This window comes from Neopsephotus bourkii, unplaced genomic scaffold (genome assembly GCF_033783945.1).
Source record: "Neopsephotus bourkii isolate Nb327-2 ecotype Australia unplaced genomic scaffold, CSIRO-AGI_Nbou_v1 NB_1749, whole genome shotgun sequence".
Taxonomy (NCBI): Eukaryota; Metazoa; Chordata; class Aves; order Psittaciformes; family Psittacidae; genus Neopsephotus; species Neopsephotus bourkii.
Genome location: NW_026902223.1, coordinates 3,829,659 through 3,847,201, shown reverse-complemented (window position 1 = coordinate 3,847,201; position 17,543 = coordinate 3,829,659). Strand labels below are relative to the sequence as shown.

The following is a 17,543-nucleotide window of genomic DNA, read 5'->3' as shown; positions in this document are numbered from 1 at the left end:
AGCTCCACATCATCGCATAAACTCCATTTAATTTATTGAGAACCCAAGTACACATCAAAAGGCCTAAGAATAATTAACACTGAAACAAAGGAGATAAGTGATTCATCATTACGTATCTGTTTTTATAGATCATGCTGCTTAGCCAGACCTTTATTCTATTAACTACATCAAGCAACTAACTTCTATTCCTTCTGTGAAGACCCTGGTTTCAGGACACGTTGGGAGGAAGCCCCTGCTCCAGACTTTCAGTTGATTATATGCTAATTATTTCTCAGTGTTTGCTTCAAGTATTCCATGAGCTTTATGATATCTAATGCAACACATGCGAACTTACATCATCTCTCCATTACTAAAATAAGGCAAGCAAGAAAAAGCATTAGCTGAGCATAATATATATGTGAAACTTTATATACTTTCAATGGCCATAAAAATGACCACTGAAAGTTAGCTCAGCCTCTGCAGTTGAACTGCTAGGTTGAACTACTTAAAAGCAAAGAGACTCAAATATTTCTCTAAGTGAAATGAGCTAAAAGAATAAAGAGACATCAAAGAATACAGGCTAGATAGACTTCTGATATTAATAAATGCTTTATGGGAAGGGAAGCTCAGTTTTGCAAAAGAAACAGCATCACAAATCAGCAGACAATGGCACCCACCTCAGTTGAAGCAAGATTCAATGCAAATGCTACAAGCATTGCTAAAGGCAAAAGCCAGATAAACTCTGCAAGTCTTCTGATGAACTGATTACACAGTGTTTCACTTGGTAAAGAAATAAACTGTCACCTGTGGTGATGATGACTATTGCTTGACAACAGCAATCTTCAACAGGCTTGAGCAACTCTGTCCTATCTACAAACATCTCCTCAAACGAGTCTTACTGATAACAAAGCCACACAACTTGTTTTTGAAGTGGTAACTGACTGCATACACATTGTTAAGTATACAGCATAGTAATGTAGCTTTTCTTTAACATCACTTATCAGTCAGCCTAGGCAAAGCATAAGAAAATAGCTTCATGTCCACATTATCCTCTGAAGCCTTTAAACTTAATTTTAATAAAAGGACAAGTTATTGTCTGAATTAAATGGAAGTGTGAAGTTGCTATATGAAATGACAATATAAAACTAGTACTGCCTGAATCAAGCTCCAAATTGCCTAACTGCACTGTTACTGATGTAACACAGATGGGCTTTACAGCAGAACAGCACAATGAGATTTCCTCAAACATACTGGTATTTCAGGTGGCTTTCAAAGAATGCTCAGGAAAACTTGAAGAATGACAGGAAATTTCAAAAGACAAATTCTGTTTTCTAGCAACTGATCCTGGTTTGTCCATGACACTTGCAGGAGAGTCTGGTTAGTAACACTTCCCTACAGCTCCCCTTCTGCCCCCAAAATATAGTGAATGACATTAACACAGCACAGCATTTCTGGACTAATAACTTATTTTCACTTAATTTACTAAAACTGAGTAATCTACTTAAAAAAACCCAACTTAGAACAACTTTATCAACACAGTTAGCCTACAATTCAGTAAATGATGCTGGAAATCCCATGAATGCCTCTGCAACTTCTGAAGCATTCTTACCTATCACAAGACATGAATGAAAGCCTTATGACAAGTTCCAAGCTGTTCAGCATGTGCTGTACAGAAGCATCATGCTCATGAAAAAGCCCATCAACATTTGTTTGGCATCATGTCTTCACTACCAAGAACAATGGCACTTTATCAGAACGGAAAAAAAAATAAAAAATAAAAATACCCTGCTTTTACTTCTTTTCTCAGTAACTGAAATGTGATTTACTAACACAGATAAAGAAGAGGCAGATAGAACAGATCAAAATGTTGTTACAAAGTGGCAGGATTTTTTTTTTAGTACTTACTGGCACATGAACCAAAACAGTGATAATTTTGATGGCTTCCAGAAACACTTTAGTGTATGTGAGTGTATATAGTGTACATGAGCTGTTAGAAGCAGTTAGTATCAATATCTGATCCATTTCTAGGCATGAGGCTACTCACAATGAACACAAACTAATGGTGAAGTTTATTTTCTGAAACAAAAGGAATTATCCTTTCACTACCAGCACCATCCGCCTGGAGAACCAGGCTGTGGAGAGCCATTTCTCTACTTTTAGCTACTGAGGTGATGTAAGTTTTCTCATTTTCTTAACACTTCCATGATCTTGAACTAAGCTTTTAGTTCTGCAAAGACACTTAGAAGACAGACAGTGAACTCTTCACATCCACTTTGATGTGGTTTGGGACATATTCTAACTTCATTTCAAAGTCTGTTTTGAAATAAGAACCCACTTGGAGATAAAAAGAGAAGCTTGAGTTTAATTTATTGTTGTCAGGTTTTACAATAGTTTTCGTATGCATGATTACAGACTAGTAAAGGAACAAGTCATAACTGAAGTCACCTTTTGCTGCACAATGGGCAAACAGAAAAAGCTCTTGCAAAAGTCAGAGAGCAGAGGCCTTATCTCCAGTGTTAACATGCTAAGCCTGGAAACACTAATGCTGCTTTCAAAACTTCCCTGAATTGCAGTTCCCTGTAATTAGGTAAGTCATTCTAATAGGCCCAATCTGTTCCAATACCAACAGTGATAATAACCACTGAACAAAGCAGTAAGTATTCTCTATCAGAACAAAAACCTTACAGAGAAAATGTGATAAAAATACATCTGTCCCTCCCTTAAGCTTCCATTTGCTGCAGCAGAGGAAAAAGCCAACTTCTTGCAATGCCCTACATAAAGCTTTCAGAATGATATCCTGTCCAAAAAACTTTCCACTTTCTAGACTAAGAAAAGGTATAGAAAAAAAAATTATGGAGTATGTGGGAGAATGAGTTCGGAAGCAGGACACCATCCTGTAAATAACCTGCAATGCTGGAGGGAAGACCAAGTCTTCTATAAATATTTCCATGGATTTGCAATTTGTTTTTCCTAAAGCCTCCACTAAGGTAGATCATGTTAATGATTTCTACATTAAAACCCTACAACTCAATACAAACTAGCTTTAGCTTTCTGATATGGTAATACACATCTGTACATAAACAAGCACATGCACACACTATGAGTAACATTACTGTCACTGGTACTCTTCCTTCAATTAATTCAGCAAAGTACATCAATGCCCCCAAGCACAGGAAGTTTAAGGGCACCAGGAGAACAGAAATACCATTAAAAAGACTGCTGATACCTCTCCATGTTACTGTAGAACGTCAAAAACTTTATCCTGCGAGAACTGAAAAGCTTTCAGTTTTACAAGCTAATAAAAAGATTTGTAAAATAACCGTATCAAGAAAAAGAGAATTAAAAGGGCATTGACCCTAGATTGTAAAGATTTATTCTAGACGTCCAAGAGTTTATTCACAAGCAAAACAGCTATCAGAAATCTGTTAATATAATGATTGTCCAGTCATTTAGTAAATTATTTGGCACACATGCTTCCCTGAAATTCCCATTTGACCTGCCAGCAGGCAGATGCCCCAGAACAGTTTCAGTTGCATCATGGCCAGAAAATATTTGTGCCTCTATCATTTGCTTCTGAGTGGGCAGAATTATAAATGTTTCAGGTTATTCTGAAATAATGCTAACCCATATTTTGCATACATACATGGGAAAAAGCCCCATATATATATTTACAATATTTGAAACTATAACCATAATGCTAAATATGTGTTTGACTTTTCTTCATGTTTCACAAACACATGACAAGATAAAATTAGCCCTTTGACCAAGCGCCAGGTCTTCTGCAGAAGACAGAGCTGCATATTTTCATTGCTGTAATGTGCCCTTAGGTAGAACTGATGACTGAAAAGGAGAAGTGGGGGATTCTGAAACAGCAAAGGAGTTGCTGCCCCACTGGAATGAGCTGGAAAAAACGGTTTCCTGACCTGAGGCCCCACCATCAGATTTGGGCTAATGGGACAGTTGAAGGTCATGTCATCTTTGCCTGCTGTTGCAGTTACAGTAAATGAGGTTAGAGATACTAAAAAACTATCTTACAGAATTCACTGAAAACAGTATAGGTCTACAAGTGCTTTAACAATCCTTATTTACAGCTACACACAAAGATATTTCTTCTTTCCTGTGAATAACCACTGTTATTAGAGCAGGACCTACAGATCTCAGATTTGCCCTTCAAAATATGCATATTGCATGCCATTAATAGATACAGTCTTTAATCATCTTTGTATTACCATGACTAGCCCACTGAAGTCCATTGGTTATGAGTAAGGTATTAGAAATCAAAGTGGTTTAAACTAATTGTGGGACACTGGTTTTTTGATTGCTACAGCAAACTGAAGGTCGTAACAAAAATTCTGCTGGCTCTAAATCTAGACCCAAATTTCTCACTATGTTCTTCTGACAAATTACTTGGAATTAGTTTTTGGGGAAAAAGCTTTAAAGAAGCTGGTAAACGAAAAAAAAGATCACTTTGAACAATACAGAAGAGCACACAGAAGCGACTGCAGAAGAACAGAGAAAAACGTTTTCCAATAGTAGTTTTGAAACACTACATTCTTAACCTCTCAAACCTCAACATTTTGCTTATTAACCCAAGCTCTTGAGTTAACAAAGACATATAGGATGAGTTTCACAAAGATGCGAAGGAGCAGGACAGTCTCCAAATCAAATTCTTAAAGCTCACACCAAAATCAGAATTGAGGATACAAAGTTTGACATTAAGAAGAGCATTCTCCAGATTCTGCCTTGCTAACAAGTTTCTTAATACCATTTATATCACAGTCTACTTTTTTACCTGTATGTAAAAGCAATCCTGAAGTGCTGTGCCCCTGCACTTTTCAAAAAGGTCTGTATGAAATTACAAAGGAAGTTTCATTTCCAGCAGTTTTGGGGAAGAGATTTCACCCTGAGTAATCTTACTGAGGATGCTCACTATGTATCTTGCTAGTGGCTAGTGCAAAAAACAAGAGAGCCTATCAAACTATCATTTGGAACTTACAGCTCCTTTATTGATCAGAGATGGCACAAAGAACCTTAGTCTTAAATATGTGCCACACTTTTCCAAAGTTCTTCCAAATGAATGCATTTCAATACATTGTGGTCTTGTGGGGTATCGTGGCTTAAAACCAGTCAGACAGCTTGTTCACTCACTTCCCCCCTTCTTTACCTCCCCCTACTCCCAGAGGGACAGAGAGGTCCCACAGGTTGAGATAAGAACAGTTTAGTAACTAAGGTATAACACAAATCACTACTGCTACCACCAATGATAATAATGATAAAGGAAATAACAATGGAAGAGAATACAACACCTCATAACCTGCTGACCAATAACTCACCCTCCCAGCCCAACCAAGCACCGACCGATACCTCGTCCAACCCTGCAGTCCCTAGCACTTCTGGGTAACTTCCAGTTACATCCCGGGCATGACGTGCTGTGGTATGGAATACCTCTTTGGTCAGTTTGGGTCAGGTGTCCTGTCTCTGCTTCCTCCCATCTTCCCCTCCTCCCTGGCAGAGCACGAGGCCCACAAAGTCCTTGGCCAGACCAAACATTTGAGCAGTAACTAAAAACATTAGTGCTATCAGCACTGTTCCCAGGCCGAAAGTCAAAAACACAGCACTGCACCAGCTACTAAGAAGGAGAAAAAATGACTGCTACTGCTGAACCCAGGACATGGGGTCACAGCAGGAGCAAAGGTGCCTCTCAGAAACATGGGGAAAAAACAAGTGTGGCATCTTTCTATATGCATATTTTTCAATTTCATTCCAGCTTTCCAAGACCCAGGGAACAAGCAGCATCAGTCACCTGGCTACTGGAAAAATCCCTAGAGTTGTCAAACAGTAGGATCCATTGAAGCCAACAGGAAATTAAGGTATTAAGTGCCCTCAATAAATAAGTCAACAATCTCAGCACATGTAACTGCAGAGAAAACTTTATTTCTGAACTAACGGAGAGTCCTGTTACTAACTGACCCATTTTTTTTGCTTACTTTATGGGGAGCACAAGTATTCAGACTGCCTTTCTCACCAACACTACATGAAGGCAGGAAACCCAAACGCACTATTGTGGTGACAACCACTCGCTCATTTACTCTGCATACCTAAGATAAGCTTCAGTACCAAATTAAAACAAACCACACATGCCAAGATTTTCATCTGTTTAAAGAACCCTGCCTTGGGTTTTTCCCCCCAGTGAAAATAAAAAGTATATGGATTGTCCTTTGTTAAATAGCTTGCTGCTTAATTGCAGTAATAAAACCCTCCCTTCCTGTTGAATGCCACTGCAGTACTTCAGATGACCTCCACAGCTTCTCAAAGCATATGAACTAAAACACATGGCTCACTGGCAGACAACCAAGGTAAAATGGCACCTGCAAGAACACTGCTTGCAACTTCCCACCAGGTAATTCTCTGCAGCAATACAAGCATATTGTTGACATCAAGAGTGTAAAACTGTGCTTATATACTAACATTAATAGTGAATTCTGCAGGATATGAATAAGCCCAGGACTGTCATCAGGTGTTCGGTTCCAGCACTGTTGTGTCTTTATTGGGCTTCCCAATAAACACCACAGTTTTGCAGAAACCCCCAATTACAAATTAAACCCCTCCAATTACAAATTAATTCATCAATTCATACGTAGAGGCCCTTGTCCCACGGACACAGAACTAAGTCAACTCCTGAAGCACTTTGTAACAGTAACAACTATCACTTTTGTTTTTTACATTGACCCATGCGTGTTCTATTACACAGATATAAACTAATGGGCAGTAAGTGCTTTACAAAAAGCAAGTGAACATACCTCATGTACATAAGATACAGAGTAACACATAGTTAGCAACAGAGAGTAAGTCCTACAAAATTAGACAGCCCAGTCTGGCAGTTCTACTGTACCAACAATAGTCTTGCAACAACTTTTTTTTTAAACAAGGGAAGTTCCTTGAGCAATACACTGTGACCAAGATCTTTCATTGCCAAAGCGTGTTCACTTCTTCCTCAGAAAACCTCTTCCCAGTTACTAAGTCTTGCTGCAAGCAAAAGCCTGTTACTATATCCTTCTAGGACAGGACTAAGCAGTGTATGTTCATGTCAGTTGAATGACAAGCAAAAACCAGAAAGCTTCTTTTAACACCATGGTAGCCTATAGCAACAATGAAGGAGGAGGCTGGTAATTTTTTTTATTCAAGCCTGTTCAGGGAAAGGAGAGGTCTAAATTTAAAGAGGAGAGAAATCACACCTATTAATCAAGATCCTTTGAGAAAATACTTGCTCACCCCTTTTCACTCCAAAAGGAGCTACAAAAGCATTCTTTGCTCATTCATGAAGTTAACTTTTTGTCTGGTAGATCTGCATTCAAATATGAATGGCTTCATAAATATGAACGACTGGTTTGCACTGTATGGATATGCACAATCCATTTCCTACCATTTCAGCTCAGCTACTAAACTGACAGCAGGTTTAAAAATAAAGGACAAAATGATGCAATTTCTATGACTCCTTCCCATTTGACCTGCTTTCCAGTTTATTTTCAGAAGTGACAAGAAAGTGCTACTATCACTTCTACCATATGTAATCACAGTCTCACTAAAACAAATTTGTATTAAATATTGATTCTTTTCATGAAGACAGAAAGAGCTCTTGCTGCTCAGTAACTACAATTACAAAATCACTTCCAGTCACTGAGCAATGTTAGATTTTTTTACACAAGTACAGTTCTTTTTTTAAAAGCTGTGCTGTTCCTAAATGTCTATTATAGAAAAAAGACCTGAGGTTTGCACGATATCCACTGCACCAGTGAATGAAGGTGTCCAGAGACACAATCATGCAAGCCTTTTGCCACCACTTCCACCAGCTGACACTCATTTGACATCTATTCTGTTTATGCTTGATTATAGTGCACTCATGCTCATAAAGCTCCATACCTACCAATTACACCACTACAGCTTAAACATTCTGGCAAAAACCACCCAACCATAAACCCAGAAAAAAATCTGCAAGTGAAAATATGAAGATGAACATGACTCCAGAAACACTGTAGCTTAATTCTGGAAGAAGAGCAAAAATAGGAAAGAAAAGAAAGTATTTACCAGGCCCTACGACAGTTTGAATCATCAATTGATTTGACTGTTCTTACTGTTACTGAGTAGAGGGCATGAGAACACCTCCTGCTCACCTTCTTTTAAAGTCCACTTGATCGCTCCTGTCCTCTTGCTGACAGCATGCAAACTTCCATCAAGGGTTGAAACAAACAACAGTGTTTCTGGCAGAGTTACTGAGCTGGTGTTCTGGAAAAAAAAAAAGAACCCAAACAAACATATGCTAAATGTAATTACTTATTACAGAGTTTACTTGTAACTGTCATGCAGTACACAGTCTAGACATCACTTATTTCAATTGTACAGACTGGACAACATTCTTTTCCCTTAGAATTCACTGATTTATGTATTTTTTTTTTTCTCTGTCAACATTCTAGAACTGTTTAAGGTCTGTAAATATTAACACATCCACAGGCAGAAAGCAGTTAATTACAGGATTCAAGCCTCAATTTGAGTTCTAAACATTCTGCCACTGGGAACACATACACACAACATATTTATGCATATGGGTACAGAGCTATTTGGTGCCTGCTGTCATTCCTACAGCACAAGCAACTTTTGAGCCTGGTTATTGGAGAGCACGTGCTTTTATTTAAAAGGACATCATACAAACAGGAGTAGTGGAGCTAAGTCCAAGGTGTTTCAACACACAAAGCAGAAAACACATGTTAACTTAATGTCTACTCTTCCTGCCTAAAGATGATCCCATAAACCCTAAGACCCACCCACACATTTCCATCTACCAAATCTCACATTATTGTTCAAATAACTTGATATTTGTAGAGTGTTTCTGCATTGCTCATCTGCATGCCACCTGCTACGTGTAGGAAGTTTCACAGTTAAATATAATTCTTAACCTACCACAGTTCATGAAATGAAAGTGTATGCTGTACTGCAGAATTACAAGTTCCCGCTCTTTTGTATTAGAACTTTTGTTAAAGCAAACTACTGCAGCCACTGTATCAAAGTAATTAATGAAAATCTTGTGCTTTAGGTCTTTCTGTGCATGAACTCCCAAAACAACTTAGGACTTAGTTGATTTATAAACACGTAGTCCAGTCTTCCCACCTTCCTTAAATAAGCATTTAACAAGCCAGATCCACAGATTCTGCAAGCAGAAAGGGAAGACACAACCCACACTCCACTGTCACATCCATTTGGGGCTAAAAGCCATTGAACTGTGAGGCTCAACCTACCCTCATAAAACTACCTTGGGACAAAAAGAAGAAGGGAAGGGAAGCTTGGGGTTGAATTCTAGTTATCTTTGTAGCTGATCTTACGCAAAAGATAAGGCTTCTTAGCAGAAAAAAAAAAGAAGAACTGCTTCCTGTACAACACCTTAATAATCTAAGAAGTACAGATGTATAATCTTCCTCATGTGGAACAGTGATGAACAAGTGGGGCACTGACTGAGCCACGTCAGTGTTCCTCACTTCCAAGATTTTCAAAATTTCAAAATATACTGGAAACAGTTGTGATGAAAACAAGCAACCAACAATGGTCAAAATTTATTCCAACTTATCCTTTGAGCAGTAACATTTTGCACTCATACTCACTTTCAATTGAGCATCTCAACCCATTTTACAAAAAAAGCTAAGCTGAACAATTCTGGTTAACAGTCATTCATAATAGGCGAGGAATTTCTTCCTCCTATATGCAAAAAGGTTAAAGTCAGTTTCACGTTAAGTTAATCTACATTTAATGCACAAATATATATATATTTCCAGGCTATTGTTTTAGATAAGATGCAACTGTTATTCAGTTTCTTTAAATATTACCTGAGAACCTCTGTAACAAATGAAATAACTTGAAAGCCTCAGCTGCACAAAGCTATCTGCAGAGCTCTGGGCTTACAAAATAGAAACAAAACACAACACAAAACATGAACCAAAGACACTGAATTAATAGCCCAGCTTTGAATTACAAGTAATTGCACAAACAATGCCCATCAGGTGAATTGCATTTAATTAAACATCATTCTCAAGTGTCAGATGTTGCAGGCAGCTGTTTATAGAGTGTGCACTGCACATCTGTGCAAGTTTAAAGAAGAAATCACAACTGCCAAATTTGAACCACTTCTTATAAACTATTTTTACACAGACGTTGGACAAGAACATTTCTGCTTCCTCAACCCAAGCAAATGTGTGTTTTCACTGCAGCTCTTCTCACTAAAAATCCCTATTCCAAGGAGTTTAATTCTTCTTCCATCAGAATCATAGATAAGGCAGAAAACATTTTTAGGCACTATTTCAACACAACAATGTATACAGTATAAATCCTGCACATTAAACACCACCAGGAACACAAGAAATACCTACTCCATGAACAAAAAGATTTCATTTAAAAACCAGGAACAACTCTGCCCTTCTACCAAAAGAGATAAACCAAAACCACCCATTACTCAAACCTGATCATTTTACTGTAAAGACACAATGAAACTGCATCTAGAGCAAAACACAGTAAACTAAGCAAGAACATACAACTGTTGAAGGCAGGAAGTGAAAATTATTGAGGTTCTTTTAAAGTGCAGGTGAGAATTTGACACCCAGAATGCAATGACTAGTGTTATAGTTACAATGTACAGCAAATCCACCACATCTTCCATGTATGAAGACTAAACCTGTTTTTCTAGATTACTTTTTACTCTCTGCACAAGTTTTTCTTATCTTTTTATCTTCTTATCTTACAGAATCAGTATATTCACCACAAAGCATGTTCTCTTCCTGTTGTCTTACTGAAAAGCGAATAAAGCATTTATCACAAAAAATGTGCCTCTCTAAAATAACCACCATCCTTATTTATGGTTTATATTAAGTACCAGTAATATACAATATTTGGAAAACTACTTGTTGTAGATCTGTAGATTTAACATTTTCATATTTAATACTGGAATATCCATTTGTTGTGGCCCCAAAATTATAGAAATCATGGAATTAAGTGAGAGCTCTGAAATTCTCTGCAAAACATCAGTAACTAATACTGCCCTCCAGATTATGGATATTTTAGAAGGTTGCCAGTGCTTAGGACAAACCAAAAACGTACTAATGGGAAAAATGTTCCTCTGCACATTTTGCAGTCACAGGAATATGAAAACTTTACCATACATCTCCCCTCCAGATAATTTACACACTGAACAATAAAGAAAGAAAACCATAGCTGAAGAAGCTATTCACATGAGTTGCTGTTGGAAACCAGATGAACACCTGAACATTGCCCACAGGCAGAACTACCTAGAAACGTCCCAGATCTAACTAAGGTCATGAAATTACAATAGCTTTTTTTTTTTAAGCTTTTCAGTGTAGTATCATTGTTGTGAGTGGGGGAAAAGCAACTCCGATTCTTATGGTGTCTACCACCACTTTGTGATTACCAGGGAGATGTGAAATCTGCCTAGGATGGCAAGTGATTCTTATGGCACTCGCCAGCATCAAGGGAACAGAATGGAACAGTTCTCTGAAAGGCAGATAGGTCTATCGAGCCAGAGAAATCACCTCCTGAGGCCTCTGGGCCCAGTTCTGCTCATGCTCTCCACTCTAACTGGCTTTGTCTTAACACCGCTTTTTTTCTAACGCCTTCCTTAACTTCCACATTAAGCTTGTAAGTTTTACTGCTTTTGAAGAGCTTTCCTATATTCAGCCATTAAGATTACATTTATGGGGTCACTGCAACCCTGTGTGTCAAAGACACCATCTTCTCTGGATGAAAGACTGAATATAGGGCAAATTTCATTAGTTCTTTCTTTACTTCTAAAGTTGTATTTGCAAACAGACCAAATACATAAAATAACAAATTTAAAACCTTCCATTCACTCATACTTTTCAAAGTATGATATCATGCAGTTGAGATTAACCAGCTGAGTAATACACTGACACTGCTGAAGCTTATGACCTAAATTCAAAAACAAACAGATGAGCTGGTATACTTTGCAATGCAATGTTGCTAATTTATTTTGACCAAAATCTCAAGTAATCACTTGCAGAAAAGGCCAGGGATTTAGTGTAACAGCATGGAAACAAGGATTTACTCTTGCAAATTGCATAAAACAACAGAAAGAAAAAACCCCAACAGATTATATTTAAACAATCAGCTGTGTTTCACCGAGACTCACAAATAAAATCCACTGTCTCTTGATTTTATCAGTGGCTTTTACGAGTGGCTACAGACTGCAGTGTCAAGGTTGCAAATACCAGACTTCATTTTGAACACAGAGTTTTATAATTAATTGACTAATGGATTTATCAAAGCCTAGAATTAGCTTTGTTATGAAAAGCTATGAAAATTATTAACAACATGTACGTACAAGCCAATCTTGTTTTCATTTCTTTGTGAAGTATGTAAGAGGATTCTCTGCCACAGAACCCCGCAACAACCTAAGTCCTGAGGCAGACTCTTTATACATTCTGGCATACAGGGATATTGCCCTTCCTGCAAGGGTCAGACTGAGCTATTATGATGCAATGCAAATTCTTGCAACAGATTTTTATTTCATATTGCAATTTTATTTCTGAGGAAATAAAACAACTGAATATGAGAAAAATCTGTCAGGACATGAAACAGCTAAGCAAGCAGTACTTAAATTAGTGAACAGAGAATGTGAGACAAAGAAAAACCTGGTTTGGGTCATTTATCTGAAACGCAATAACTACTATTTTTACAACTACCCTCATTGGGATTCAGTGAGTTTCTGCTGCCTTGACAGTCTGTAACCATAATAATCTTCCACATCAACAGTGATGTTAGGTGAAGGATTTACAAGATTTTGAAATTACTTGGGGACTGCTTTAGAACTACGAAAGATAAATTTTCAAGCTCTCACTGAATTCAACTTTGACAAATTCTCTCAAGTGTTGACTACTACCAATCCAAAACAGCCTAAAATTTGGGACTAAGTAGAAAACAGCATTTTTAAGCTAGAACAGAAATAGACTATATAATAGAAATAGCATTTAAATGCACTTTATAAATATTGGTTAATCTTCGCATAAGAATCTTCCCCTCAGTCCAGATCTACTACATCTTTAGATGAAACATTTTAGAAATCAAAGTATCAAAATGACTCAAAACAATTCTGAAGGACCCACAGAGTCAAATGAAGGTCAGTGAAAGCTGTAGAACAAGTTCTGGTGTGTTTGTGTATGTCTGTGGCACAGTTCAGTGTCAAAGATGACATTATCTTCGTTCATCGCAACATTGCAATTGTTTTTAAGGGTTAGCAGGGCAATGCACTGTTTTATTGTGTTAGAAGGAAAATGATCCCCACAGGAAAAATTTCTTCCATTAATTTATCTGCTTTAAAACAGTACTTTTGAAATGCAGATCACCAAGTATGCACAAAGCCCACTGAAGTCAGTGGAAACAGCAGACAGAAGACCAGGCCACTTGGTCCCTTGAGGTTATCATTCCGTAACCTACAGTATGTTTTGCTATGGGGGTGATACCACACAGGGTTCTTCAAGTAGGAATAAAGAATAGGAAAGCACTTCATAGTGACACTAGATGTGTGATGGTATGTTGCTGAGTCTGAGAAGTGTTACTGATTTCACAAAAATTGAGTGCTCACTTGTAAGCCACCCACAGTGCCACATGTTACCAGGTAATAATATTCTGTTTTCTGAGTCTTAAGTAGGAATACATATGCACTGAACTTTTTTTGTAAGGTCTGATGGATGACAAAGGATGGATGGCTTGCTAACTGTAATCTACATCCTCATAATTTCTTTGATAATGTCTGGTTTACCAAGCAAAAAAGTTGACAAAAGGCATAACCACTTGAGTCTATTCCTCACACCATAATTAGCTTAATTTACCAAGAAACTATTAAAAAACAACCTCAGCATTAATATTACCAGGCACTTTCCTCACACGAAGAACAGGCCTGTACCATAATTTATGCTACTAGAACCACAATCAATAAACCAATAATGATGCAAAGCAAAATATTTTTAGACATTAGGGCACTCTGCAAGCACTTGGCATATTCCTCACAGATAGCCTATGCTTCATTACCCAGGTTCCAACAACTGTCTCATCACACTTCCAGCCTACATGCTAACACTCACTACGCATTAAAAAAAAACATGCCATGAAAAAACTCTTTGTAAAACTGAGGAAACTACTGGGGTAAATTTTTCAATACCACTAATAATGAAATTAATATATGAAAGAGTGGACAAAAAAAAAGTTATACCTTTTTTTTAGAAAGTGAAATCAAATCTACAGATATTTTAAACTAATTCCAGCATGTCTTTGTTAGCTATTTCTCATTAACACTGTAGCCCAGTTCTGGTGACTTCATTCATCTGATCAGACACACCATGACAGAAAAAACAGAAAAGTATGGGAGAACTCCACCTGTCACCTGACTTGACCAAGCTTTGAGTGGTGCTCCTCACCATGAACTCACAGCTAAGTTTTAGAACTTATGTCAATAAGTTCTGACCAAAACTTATGTCAATATTTACAAGAACAGCGATAAACAAAATGAGCAGAAGGTCAGTTATAAACACATGAATTTACACTCCAGGACAGAGCTTTCCATGACAATTTTAGGTGTGCTAGACAAGTTTGCATCCCCCCCAATCCTAAAATACTATTTTCTGAGTGACTAAGATGATCTACAACTCAAATAAGACACATACATGTTAGTTAACATAGTGATCGAAAGTGTCCTTTTTAAACCCTTCTCCTGTCTCACAGGTTTTCATGCCTATCAGCTAATTAATTGGCCAAACACCTCATGCTGAGATAAAGAACACATTGCAAAGTAAAGACACCTGGAAAGGCTGGGGGGTTTCCCACATGTGCTGCCTGCACACAACCACAGCACTGAAACCAGCCCCACAGGCTGCAGGGGGACAGACCAATGCTCTAAACATCAGCTGAACCCCAGAGAGGTTGTTGGGTTAGATTTTCACCAGCTTCATGTTATAAGAGAAACAGGCATAGTTTGAAATGTCTATGGCTCATAAAACCAAGGTGTTGGGTTTTTTTTTAAAAACTATATATTGTATATACATTTCAAACGACATCATTATATAACATTTACAGTGACCACTGACACTGTACTGACAGCTCTACCACATTTTGCATTGCTGTAGCCGAGATGTGTTCTTTTTTTATGGGAACATTTCATAATGTGTTCCAATACCTTGCTAAGGCAATTCCAAGAGCTATACATTGTATCACTTAAATAACAAGAGCTACCATTTCATCTTGTAAAGAAAAGACAGGAAAGGAAGTCCTTGTATGAACATATAAATTGTAGTAAAAAAATATTAAAGTTGGGATATAAAGTAACAAGAGTACATCTAGCAAAAAAATAGGAGTACACCGCCAATAGTCTTAAAGCTCCAGAAAAAACAACCTGCAAAATCTTCAGGCAATCTCATGTTTTTCACATTATCTCAGTACCAAGACTCATTTGCCAGTCTCCTTCCTGGGAAATTTATTACTCAAGTGACATTAATAGTTCTAAATGAGCCTTCCCAGTTAAATGTATTAATCACAGGTAAAATGACTGGGACTAAGAAAAGAAAGAAATGGAGAACCTGTGATCAGGTGCTAATCCGAGGTATGATGGCAGCACAGAGAGACCAAGGGGAAGGAAAAATTCAGAGGACAAAAAAAAAGGGGGGGGGGGTTAATCCCACCAGGGCTCAAGTCCAGCTCTTTGCAACTACAAAGGTAAAATTACACACAATTTAGTAATAACCTGTTGATTTGAAAAGTGCTTTTAGTATATTTAGTATTCTCATTGAGAACTGTTTTAAAAACTTGGGAACTTGCAAACCACCATTTTACTTGCAAAATCTGAACCTCAAACCTGTCAGGACCCTGAGGAGATCTCAGTCCAACCTTATAGTCCAGACTAAGACAAAGACGTCAGCACTTTAACAATAAAGATTTTTAAAGTAATTTTTGTTAGCAGCCTGCATTTAATTTTTTCCAGTTTCCTAACGAAGTAACACCACTAAGTATTATTGCACAGCTTCATTATTAAATGTGTTTACTTTTAAAGAAGGGGAGTGGAGCCATTATAACCCAGGTGAAAAACAAAGCCTTCAGCTCTGCTTAAACTTAACTATAACCCCATTTATCACACCAGCATTTTCAGGTAACAATGAACAATCCATTTAAGCACATAACCTAAAACTTTCCCCTGCTACAGTTCAGTATAATGGAAACAGTAAATGCCAGCTGCCCTTTTCATTGTCCTCTGATTCTGAGAGCTTAAAAAGAAGAGCACCTTTCAGAACTGAATTTTCGAAGATTTGGTTTTCCATGTAAGTACACACACAGCTGAGAGCACCCATTTTAAAGTACACTGTTTAAAATTATTACCTCCATAAAAATAATCTGCTCAGCATTCCATCTGCTTTGCACCAGTTTCACTGTTCCCTGTGCTTTTATTGCTCCACGTAATGCCTTATAACCTGCCTGGTTATTTTTTAAGAGGTTTTGTAGGGCAGCGACTTGTGCACTTTGTCTCTCACCTTTGAATTTAGAACTGTAGTCTCTTTTGGATACCAACCAACTGTATGTACACTTAGTGCACATGGCTATCTTTACTCTGGAAATCAAAATGCCGTAAGACAGCATAGAGGGCATTTACTTAGTCATCTGTATTTGGATGTCAACATATATACAACATTTGGGGGTGCTTGTTTGTTCAAAAAAAAATCCCCAAACCAAAAAACTCAAGCCCCCTCACCTCTGAAGGGACAGAGCAAAGATCTTCTTGCATGTCATACTAGTTCACCTATCCACCTACAGTTTCAGCTTCCAAAAGTTTCTTTGTCCTATTTTCACCAATTACCTTATGGGAAATTAACTGTATTTTTATATTTCAAGGATTATTATATATGTTACATGCTTAGGTATGGTGCTACGTGGGCAGGCACACAGCTGTTGATAAAGCTGGTACACCGCAGCCCCTCACCCCTGCGCACACCGACAGGCACACGGCATTAACGATAGCCAAACGGCCAGTGTGCTGCCTTCGCAAACACCGCCGATGCCCCGAGCTACAGACACCTACGGCAAACTTTCGGCAAAGCCCCGGTAGGAGCCCGCCGGGGCGTGCGTGCCACCCCAGCCCCGGCTCCCCTTTCTGCGAGCAGAGGCCCTGGCCTGCACAGGGCAAGGCCTCCTCGGCCCTCCACCGACCCCTGGCGAGCCGTGCCCGCCCTTCCCCGCCGCGGCCGGGCAGGGGGCACCACGGCTGCCGCTGCCCTCCCCGCCGCGGGGGCAGCCCCCCATGCCCAGGCCCAGGGGGGAGGCTCAGACCGGGCCGCACCTCACTTACCCCGGGTCTCGGAGCGAGCAGCACCAACAGCGCACCGAGGCTGAGGAGGACAAGGCGGCAGCAGCGTCGCGGCTCCATGGCTGCCACCCGCGGGGCCCCGGCCGGCTCCCACCGGCCAGGCGCTGGCTGCCGGGCACAGCGTGTCCGGCGCTCCCCGCGCGGCGGG

The 17,543-nt window shown here is 38.8% G+C and overlaps 1 protein-coding gene across 1 annotated transcript in view; it reads right to left on the bottom strand.

Moving 5' to 3' along the window:
- Positions 1–17,543, bottom strand: part of ERN1 (endoplasmic reticulum to nucleus signaling 1) — a 32,377-nt gene extending 14,834 nt beyond the window's left edge. Inside the window, exons 1-2 of the mRNA XM_061377073.1 lie at positions 17,378–17,543; positions 8,151–8,262 (exon numbers count right to left, since the gene is read on the bottom strand). Coding sequence (XP_061233057.1) covers positions 8,151–8,262; positions 17,378–17,455 — 190 coding nt within the window. The 5' untranslated portion in view covers positions 17,456–17,543. The remainder of the gene's footprint in view (positions 1–8,150; positions 8,263–17,377) is intronic.